Genomic DNA, 11,252 nt, shown 5'->3' on the forward strand with positions numbered 1-11,252 from the left:
GCTAGCCTAGGTCTGGAAAGTGTACATGTGTTGGATGGAATTGTTCTCTGAACATATCAACCATTTCGAAAACGTTCACTGAGTGGTCATCTTTTATGAGAAAATACAATGGCAAGACCTACGAGAAAGAAATTTGGATGGCAGTTTGCAATGGTGTCATTCTTTGACCAGTACGTGAGAGCAACTGATCAACGAAATTATTTTATGCCCAATTAAAGCATGCAAATGAATTGTCACACCTACGAGGTTTAATTTGCTTGCGTATAATGACAATGTTTTCGTATCAGAAATACGGACACTGCAATGATACACAACAATGATACACTCACAATGAGAAAAGTCCAGGTTAATATACCATATTTTTCTTTTTGAGTTTGTGTCGTGTTTGATTGGAGAGCAATAATCTGTGGCAGTACATTATTCCAGAAAGCCATCTGACGAGGCCGGGGCTTGTATGCTGTGCTTATTGTTCCCTTCCCATCAGCCGCATCGATTTTCATGTACGCCTGAATCTTGCTGTCAAACCGTTGGAAGTATACTGGGTCTGTTTCGACTGTTGACGAGGGCTTCCTGAAAAGTAAATTGTAATTGACGCAATATTCGCTGTATGGAAGGAACCATATTTTGATGAAGTCAATGATGACCTTGACATCTATTATCAAGTTTATTGCTACGTATACGCCATGAATAAGTGCCTAGGACATATTTATCACGTGCATTATCCTAAACTATCACAACCGGGGATGCTCTTCATACATACATGTGCCAGCTCACACCATCTACCAACGAAAATTAAAAGCAGAATAAAATCCTGGCGATTGGAGAAACTCATGATGCCAACTGCTGAAGACCCTACGTGACACCTGTTGTAAATGATTCTTACGTTACAAGGAACTGATTATGTTGTCTGGCCATGATAAAAATATCAGCTTAATTAACATGCCTATAGAAAAGAAATAGAGAAAATCTAAATCAAGATGTTATTCATTTCGACATACAGTAAATGTTGGGCAAAATGAAATCTTTGCTTTACTTTCATGCCCGAACTCTGTGACAGATGAAAAATGTTCACACTGGGAGGTCATTTCCTCACCCTGTCTTGACGAAGTTGATCCACATGTTCATGAAGACTTTGCTGACCTGACGATCTTCCTCCGTATAGTCATACAGGGGATGCCCAGAGAAAGGACAACCGAACAGATAGAACAGGTCTCGTCCATGCGGGACGCCTGCAGGTGGTCAATAATTGCAATATCAGTCATGGAATGAACCTTGGCCATGACAGACACCTTCAGTAATGAGATGTAAACAGTATCATGAGCTTATCTCCGAATGTTTTGTAAATAATTACAGGATTTGCTATAAGTAAGCCTTTAGAAATTCTTTCAGCATATTCAAACGTACCTGTACAAATTGAGTTGTAATTTGTTCACAATATAAAGTTGATGGTTTATTCCTCACGCAAGCACTCACCACCGTCACACTCAATCCCATGTGCTATCACCCGTAATCATTCAAATTGAGTAATCACAACCAATGCTATTGTAAAGTACATACCAACTTCAATGACAACAACGTACGTACCTGATATGTTGGCAGACGGTGATGCATAATCAAAGGAATAAAAGTAGACTTTTTCCGTCCTGGCAGCGAGACGTGTAGCTACATCGAAGGTCGGAACGGCTATATCATGATCGCCCCAAAACTGCAAGAGAGCAGGGACCAAGTCGTCGATTTTCGAAGCTCTCTTAACGCTAAGATAGCTGTACGTGCTATACATTAACATTACTTTACGACTAACTTTAGGCCCTGCTCTAAAGGGTGTTCGTAGCGTTACGAGCTATCGTAGCTAAATTTATATAGTTTATCACACGATTAAGAATGCCGTTGTTCTTTGTGGATTGGGGTTCTGGAGGACGAATGACAAACAAGAGGACGAATATACATAACACAAATGGACTTGGAACTAAAGAATGTAACGCTATTTCTGTCAGTATTGACACTCAGAAGCCCGAGTTAGTTAGCCGGCTTTTGAATGAAACACGTTGCTGGTGTGTTTCAGCACCCCTGTTTTTCACAGTTTTTTACAATGTTTCATTTCACCCAAACTAAAACAATATTGAATCAGTTGTTTCACTGCAAGTTCTAAAATGTTATTTATAGTGCCCATTAAGCACACAAAAAGTTGCATTTATCCTGGAGAATAAACGATCACAGATGTTTATATATGACTATCAAATTTTAGGGTGTTCCCATATTTTCTATTTGTAATTTACATACATGTTCTTCTTGCAAGCATAGTCTCTAAGGGATAAATTGCAGTTAAGGACTATGTCTTGGAAGACGATGCCAATCCATTAACATTTGAAAAACACACTCAGAGCAAAGAAAGGTTTGCTTTGATTGCAAATACTGACAAAATGGCAATGATCCTTATATTTGTAACACTCGCCAATGATTCACTTCAAGTTAAGGTGATAACCTCAGGCTTTGATTAACGTTTGGGGATTAGAGTGAGTGACTGAATTCAGTTTTACGCCGCTTTTAGCCAATGTTCGAACAATATCACGGCGATCATGACTATAATGGAGCTGCAATGGAGAAATGTTAAGACCAATCTTTATTCCTAAAGGAGCATTTGGGGTTCGTTATTCCGTTACATACTTACCTCACCCATTGCCACAGCATGAGCCGTATTGTTCTGAAGATCATTCCATGGGTAGTACTCATGTGCAATGACACTACTGGTAACTACAAAGAGACATTTCCAATGTAAATATGTAACATTATTACGGAGACGTGGTAGGGCCAAGGTGAAATTATTGTCTCAGTATCTCCCACGTAGGAGATACTAAGTCTTGCATAGGAGATGGTAAGACAAAACATTTTGGGGGGCCCATCTACGCCTCCCTACATGCTCTTTATGATTTTCTGAACAATAAATGGTGATGGTTTATCATGTCTCCTTTCAAATACAAACATACTATATCGAACGTAGGAAGTTTTTTCAACTTGTCAGACATCGGCACACTAGCGTGAGTAGTAAACAATCTAATAAGCACAATGTTTACTTTCCAGCAGCTGTCAACTGACGTATCAGTGATTTTTCTTCTTTAAGATAATAGTGAGGAAAACATAATCACAACCAATCACCACTGGACACAGTATGACGTCACCTATGTCATTACCATATGCAAATGGATATCAAATATGCGTATAGATATCAAATATGCGTATAGATATCAAAAGGGATGACGATAGGTCTTCGCGAAAAGGACTCTTGTCACTAACACATGCGATAAACTCATGCGTCAGATATAGAAAGGCAGCTCAGATGCTGACAAGAAAACAATTTTGAAAGAATGGAAACATACAAAGACGCATGGAGATCTGGGCTAGAACTGATCTTCAGTAGCCCATGCTTGTCGCAGGAGGCAACTAACGGGATCATTGTTTCCCGATTGTGCAGATCAAAGCTCATGATGCTGATCATTGGACTGACTCGCCAGAATCTATCTGATTGCGCTAGTTTCTGCGTGACATAACAGCAAAACCCTGTTCACGTACTCTTAGATCCATATATGCACCTGGCTACTTTCAGTCATGGAGACTTAAGTTTGGATACGTACCCAAATCGAAGTCTTCCTTTTGCAAGTTCTCTGGGGTCATCAAAATGGAACTTCTTAAGCCCCATTCCCGTCCTAAAGGATGACAGAATATATACATATACAACTGAAACTGTTACATGAGAAAATTCATATTATCATTACGCCCATGATAAACTTGCTCGCAAAACTCTCATCAGTCTGAGGAGGTTCACATTCTCGAACTCTGATTGATTCGAACGAGACTGAAACTATGATAGCTCAATGCTCTAACTGAATCCAACACATATCCTATAATCCGAAATACACATTCATGCATTCAGCCATGTTATCGTATCCTAATTGCGCAGATCGATGTTCATGCTGTTGATCACGGGATTTCTGTCTCGTTTATTGCAGACCGGACATGTAAAGGTCCGGGTTAGAATATTGATCTTCAGAAACCCATGCTTGCCGTAAGAGGCGACTACAGGGATAGGGCTATCAGGCTAGCTGACTTGGTTAACACATGTCATCGGCTTTCAAATGAATTGTCTGTTCCAGACTCGATTATTTACAGTCCACAGCAATGGAGCTCGAATAAACCTAAAGTAACTCACTCACTCACTCAGACTGGACATAATAGCCTGTTACATTTGCACTGACACCAGATATTCTAGAAAACGTGAGTAAACCTAAAGTAACTCACTCACTCACTCAGACTGGACATAATAGCCTGTTACATTTGCACTGACACCAGATATTCTAGAAAACGTGAGACTATCCTGTCCAACCGATAGAAGCCAATAGTAAGGTGCTTTAGCTCATCTTACGATTCTATTTTGCATTAAATAGTTCCATATTTTGTTTTCAAAATTGATCCAGTTACATTTGATAAGAACGCGAAAATGAGCTCTCTTCAACTTATCCTTTCATACAGTTGCATACAGTTCCTTTCAATGTGTGAACATCCTCAGGGGGCAGTAAAACGGAAACATTTCATACTGGCCTCAATGGCACTTAATTAAACTACCAACCTAAGTATAATTCTTTCTATATGCAGATGTCTAAGTCTTCTAAGAATGTACCTTCATCCCTTGTTATTCCAGCCATAAAGGCTTCCCCATTCAGTTCAGCCTCTTTAAACAGAATGTCCGCGTGCTTTTCCACAAACAAATCGTCTACTTCTATGCGCATACAGAGTCCCGAAGAAGAACACTGGAAAATATTGCACTCAAGGTTACCCTACATTTCATTGCAAACATCTTGTTGCAAATATCTTCTGACATATTTAATACAATACATACTCTTGGAGTGTAACTATTTTTGTGGAATATGAAAAGGAACATATTAAAATTATAAACTATTAACTATGTGGGGATATGCAAATAGCCTTGATTAAACAGCACCCATGAAGATCCGGGTAAGAAAACATCTTCATCAATCCATGATTGCCGTAAGAGGTGACTGATCGGTACTTTGAGAGTAACTATTTTTGTGGAATATGAAAAGGAACGTATCAAAATTATAAACTTTTAACTATGTGGGAACGTGCAAAAAGTCTTGATTAAGCGGCACTCAAGAAGATCTAGGCAAGAAATAATCTTCTTCAATCCATGACTGTCGTAAGAGGCGAATAACGGAATGTGTTTGGCACATGTCATTGTATCCCAGTAGCGAAAATCTATTCTCGTGATGATGATTATTGCATTGCCTGGCCTTGCTGGATTATTAACAGAGAGATACTGTACACTTCAGCTGGATTATCAACAAACAGATACTGTACACTGCAGCTGGATTATTAACAGACAGATACAGTACACTGCAGCTGAATTATTAACAGACAGATACAGTACATTGCAGCTGGATTATTAACCGACAGATACAGTGCCCTGCAGCTGGATTATTAACCGACAGATACAGTGCCCTGCAGCTGAATTATTAACAGACAGATACAGTACACTGCAGCTGAATTATTAACAGACAGATACAGTACATTGCAGCTGGATTACTGTAGACTGCAGCTGGATTACTGTACACTGCAGCTGGATTACTGTACACTTCAGCTGGATTATTAACAGACAGATACAGTTCCCTGCAGCTGGATTATTAACAGACAGATACAGTACACTGCAGCTGAATTATGAACAGGCAGATACAGTACACTGCAGCTGGATTACTGTAGACTGCAGCTGGATTACTGTAGACTGCAGCTGGATTACTGTACACTGCAGCTGGCTTACTGTACACTGCAGCTGGATTATTAACAGACAGATACAGTGCCCTGCAGCTGGATTATTAACAGATACAGTACACTGCAGCTGGATTATTAACAGACAGATACAGTGCCCTGCAGCTGGATTACTGTACACTGCAGCTGGATTACTGTACACTGCAGCTGGCAGCTGGATTACTGTACACTGCAGCTGGATTACTGTACACTGCAGCTGGGATACTGTACACTGCAGCTGGATTACTGTACACTGCAGCTGGATTACTGTACACTGCAGCTGGATTACTGTACACTGCAGCTGGGATACTGTAGGCTGCAGCTGGATTACTGTACACTGCAGCTGGATTACTGTACACTGCAGCTGGATTACTGTAGACTGTAGCTGTATTACTGTAGACTGTAGCTGTATTACTGTAGACTGCAGCTGGATTACTGTACACTGCAGCTGGATTACTGTACACTGCAGCTGGATTACTGTACACTGCAGCTGGATTACTGTAGACTGCAGCTGGATTACTGTACACTGCAGCTGGATTACTGTAGACTGCAGCTGGGATACTGTTGGAATATAACCAACCAACCGACCAACCAATCCAGTAAAAACAAGTGACTCTGACTGGCATGCATCAGCCTATGAAAACTAGCAGTTCAAAATTCAGCTTGCTAGACATGCATCTCTAGTTGGGATATTGCTCAGTACAGCATCAAACAACGAAACAAACATCCAGTGAGCAGCCACACAGCAGCCAGCAGCAGCCACACAACAACCACACAGCAACCAGCAACAGACCGCGCACACAGTGGCCACACAGAGCCATACACCACACTTACAACCATACAGCAGGTCTACAACAGCTACACAGCAATGACACGACGCAGCCGCACAACAGTCATACGGCAGCGATACAGCAGTCACACAACAATCACACGACAGCCATACAGCAGTCACACGACAGCCACACAGCAGCCATTCAGCAGTCACACAGCAGCTATACAGAAACCATAGAGCAGTCACACTGCAGCCACACAATAGTCACACGGCAGCCACACAATAGTCACACGGCAGCCATACAGCAGTCACACAACTGTCACACGACAGCCATACAAGAGTCAGACGGCAGTCGCATACTTACATCAGTCCTGCTCGAGTAAACACTGTCGTGTATTTCATCCAGTGTCTTTGTCTTAAGACACTGTTTTAGTTTTTGCCGATCATGGCCACTGTTGCAACCGATATCTTCGCCAAAACTAGTAAGAGCCTCTGGATGCTGTGACCCTGATGCCCAAGGGCATGTAGGTGACCCACTTTGTATGATGGCAAAACGGAATAATCCTGAAATTGATCATCCGAATTTTCAAATGCAATATACATGTGAAATATTCAAATCCTTACAATGCGCTAGTATCATAGTGTCTAATATGTACCTTTTGACAAGGGTGACACAATATGGTAGCCAACATCTGCGGCCCCTGCACTGTGCCCTTCAACGGTAACCTTGTTTGGATCACCTCCAAAGAAATGAATATTTTGAGAAACCCATTGCAGTGCTGCAGTCTGGTCCAGTAGACCATAGTTTCCTGGAAACTCCGGCTTTCCACCACTTAGAAAACCTGTAATGTATACAGTTGACGACGTTGTACATATATTACACATCAAAAGTTTAGCCTCACTTAAAGCATATAACTTGGGGAAACCAACTGGATACCCTATGCAGATGAATTGCACAAGGATCATGCATCAAATTGCTGAAAAGCATGTGTTCAACGTTACGAATTTGTTGTACATCAGTTCACGTGTAAATAAGTACCTTCAAGCGGAATGGAATATTTTGCAAAATCTAGTTTAGATCTTTTGACACACGTAAAAGGTTACATTTACACTAGCGAGTCTGAACTAGTATATAACCTTTTATAGGACCGTTACCGTCTTGTCTCAAGCCTTGTCTCATTACGGTGATCTCTTCAACATTGAAGACTTCGACTTTGCCACTCCTTCTCAGGGTAACTTTTCACATCATCATTACCTTTCAGTTTCTCATACTTTCAGTTGTATTCGATTCACGAGTGTTTTATGCAACATTGTATGATTCGCCATTTCTACATACCGAAGGCACCTAGTCTGTAGTTGAAATTGACAACAATGATCTCCCCTTCTGCTGCCAAGATGTCCACATCTAGCATGGCTCCCATGCCGGCGTGATTGCTGCCCCCATGAATGTGAACAAGGACTTCCATCTTGATTTCATCTTCTCCAGTCTTGACAACAGATGGTTATTGAATAATGAAGGTACTTTCAGCAACAGTCTTCTTGATAACATTAATAATGTATTAGTATACATTAAACGGGTCCTTTACTTGTTTTCAGTGGGTTGTTACAAAATACTCGTTGTAGTATATACAAGAAGATGATGTTTTGGAACTCATGAATTATTTAAGATACAGCATGAAATTGCAACGACTTTACTTCTCGATAGTATACAGATGATGCCATTTAACATGAGATCACCAGTAAATACTATTGTACTTCAGGAAATACAATCCTTAACAAGTCTAACACTTATCACATGACGTACCCTACAGGAACATACAGGACAACACATTGGTCTTTTCTTTCTAAAGTGGATCAGTTAAAATCATCTAAATTGTTTTTGTAACAATCAAATCTTGCAGAAACAGTCGTCTCCTCTACATTCTTAACAATAACAGATCCAAAAGGACGTACCTGCGGGACATAAATATTCATGTATAAACAGTCCTCGTCACTGTTATTGTATCCAGGACGGTGTGACGTTAGGTAGAACAACAATGCTGGTTTCTGAGGACAGGCGGGGGGAAGCGCGGTCGTGTTTCGTACCCCTTTCCATGTACTGGGTTCCTCAGGGTTCTGTGGAACAAATTTCGGCGTGATGCTAATTTAAAACTATGTAGAATTTAAAACGTCATTTTCACGTTTGTGATTCGTTTTACTACACGTCATGAAAGTATGGACGGAATCTACATGATGATTAAGAGAGATGTCGAAAGGCACCGGTGGGTTCTGAACTGATCATCAAAACATTGGAAAAAACCTCGGGATAAACGATGAATAGAAAGTTTTAAAATTTACCAGATAGTATCGATATTACTGTTTGTTGTTTTGTTGTTAAGCCACACTCAGTAGTATCCCAGCTTTATAGTGGCGGTCTATGAATAATTGAGTCTGGACCAGACGATCCAGTGATCAACAGCATGGATATCGATCTTCGCAAATGGGATGTCATGACTTTCGTAAACCCAATCAGCAAGCGTGACCACCTGATTTCGTTAATCACCTCTTACGACAAATATGGGTATTGAAGGTCATTTCATACTCGGATCTTCACAGATCTGCAGAACTTCCACACATATCGCACACATCGCTCTCGGTGGTTCTGTTACGTATTGTTGAGATGCTACAACAGGTGATGAAAGTGATAATGGCGTCATAACTATTGTTCTCTCGATGGTTCAGACATTTAAGCTATTATTTTGATGATCATCTGAAGAAACATGTCAAGACTTATGAAGAATACAAGGAATTTCACAAGTGGTGTAAGCGCACAATGGTTGCTGAACAGGGCATCCACGTTGAAGTTGATTTTGTTGATGGCGGGTCACTGCTAGCAGGTGCATCTATAGGTGTAGACTATGGGAAGACATTCACTGTCTTCCCAGAACTAAGGAGAAGAAACTACTGTGCCGTATATATACTTACTTTATATAAACAGAATAGCAGTCAAACCGACCCCTCATACAATTCATGCGACGAAACCTATTTCTTTATAATGAACCAAATGAATTTAATTTCTGTACCTTGTGGAAGATGAATGATAAAATATGCGGAAGTTGTTTATTAAATGAAACCCAGGGATCCCCTCGAATATTTTAAATGTACAACATTGGTACTTTTACTGACGAGAAGCGACAATCGTCTGTCTATCGTCTTGCAAAAATACCTGACTCGAAAACGTCAGTGCCTGTCCCTTGGGAGATCGTTTCTTTGATGAAGTGATGAAGATGATTGATAAAGAACCACTTCCCGTTCCGAGGTACTTTGTGATTCCAGTGTTATCAAATTCTCTCTTGTCAATCAGAAGCCAAACACAATCGTTGAAACAATGTACAACATGTAACGTTTGCAAGGGTTCATGAGTTCAAATGGCCTCTCTGTTCAATCGAAATATACAGGAACGGTTAAACGACACGCAAGACATTGTTTTAAAGATATTTCTCCGACGCATGATAATGCGAAGTTTACGTCTTGAAAACATACGGGATGTAATGAACTCAGACTACATACTGACAACACCGTAAATTTCGTAACATTCCAAATGGCAGTATCTGGCGGAAGAATTTTCCGTGATCTTACCTATTGGCATTATCGACATTGCCTTGATGACGCGAACATGTGGCAGAAACCCTTTTCTCGTTGTAAGAGTAATGGTATCTGAAAGACACTCGTTTATTAATCTCCATACAACCAGGGAAAACGATCTTGAAAATGACTGAAATTGTTTCAGAAATCACATTCAGCACATTTTGTTTGTACAGCATTCAAATATTTTCGTATTATTTAAATCACATCTCACCTCAAACCGGAGTTCTCCAACAGGTGGTGCTGCATAAGGAATGCCGAGATATCGTTCAATCTTCTTGGAACCCAGCACAGTATTTACAATGCCTCTGACGCGACCATAATGGGTATCTCGTACCACGAATTCCTCAGCTTGGGATGTAATCACTATTGTTGCCAAGTAGGAAACAACAACATACATTGTCCATGTGATAAACATCTTCGGACTGGACTCCGGAACTTACAGTAAAAATGTTCGACTGTTCTCGCTGCATTAAATTCGCTTTGATAGGCAGATGGGGAATACAGCTTTGTTGATGCAGTGCTAATAAGCATCACAACTGGGTCAGCCTGATAGAAACACCACTTATGTGACAATTACACCAAATGTCAGGTACAAGTTACTGGATTGATATTCATGACAATGCACTTTCACTAGGATTACCCATCGGAATGCCAAATTTTGTAAATACACTTAACAAACACATTCCAATATATTTGTATCAGTCATTCATGTGCGTATGACAATAAACCTGACTTATTGTGATAATGGTATAATATTTTAATAATGGTCACTGTTGTGGTTCCAGGGACAAGAGACCACAGTGTAGTTCGTTAGCAGAACTTGTTAGCAGAACAGTGACCGATGTACCCCAGACTCGTTCCTTCTCGAAAAGTGATCGTGAAGATCCGGGGTAGAATTGGTCTTATGTAACCAATATTTTCGTAAGAGGTGACTCCGATGGTCACGCTCGCCGACTTGGTTGACACATGTCATCGTATCCCAAATGCGTAGATCGATGCTCATATTGTTGATCACTGGATTGTCTGGTCCAGACTGGAT

The 11,252-nt window shown here is 40.6% G+C and overlaps 1 protein-coding gene across 1 annotated transcript; it reads right to left on the reverse strand.

Annotated features, from left to right (window-relative positions):
- Positions 1-248: 248 nt before the first annotated feature.
- Positions 249-10,628, reverse strand: LOC137291983 (neuroligin-4, Y-linked-like). The gene is made up of 11 exons (XM_067823535.1): positions 10,425-10,628; positions 8,540-8,701; positions 7,923-8,073; positions 7,243-7,428; positions 6,951-7,150; positions 4,673-4,802; positions 3,630-3,701; positions 2,669-2,751; positions 1,585-1,705; positions 1,094-1,229; positions 249-570 (listed from the first exon to the last, which is right to left on the reverse strand). Exons 1-11 carry the CDS (start codon positions 10,626-10,628, stop codon positions 249-251), a joined length of 1,767 nt encoding a protein of 588 aa, XP_067679636.1.
- Positions 10,629-11,252: the final 624 nt, after the last annotated feature.

The sequence above is a fragment of the Haliotis asinina genome, chromosome 7, assembly GCF_037392515.1.
Source record: "Haliotis asinina isolate JCU_RB_2024 chromosome 7, JCU_Hal_asi_v2, whole genome shotgun sequence".
Taxonomy (NCBI): Eukaryota; Metazoa; Mollusca; class Gastropoda; order Lepetellida; family Haliotidae; genus Haliotis; species Haliotis asinina.

Excerpts from the sequence above, each read along its gene's own strand:
- LOC137291983 (XM_067823535.1), bottom strand. The coding sequence starts at position 10,628 with ATGTTTATCACATGGACAATGTATGTTGTTGTTTCCTACTTGGCAACA. Across the intron at positions 8,702-10,424 it reads TTGGAGAACTCCGGTTTGAG|AACCCTGAGGAACCCAGTAC; the intron begins GTGAGATGTGAT and ends TTTGTTCCACAG. Across the intron at positions 7,151-7,242 it reads TGTGTCACCCTTGTCAAAAG|GATTATTCCGTTTTGCCATC; the intron begins GTACATATTAGA and ends GATCAATTTCAG.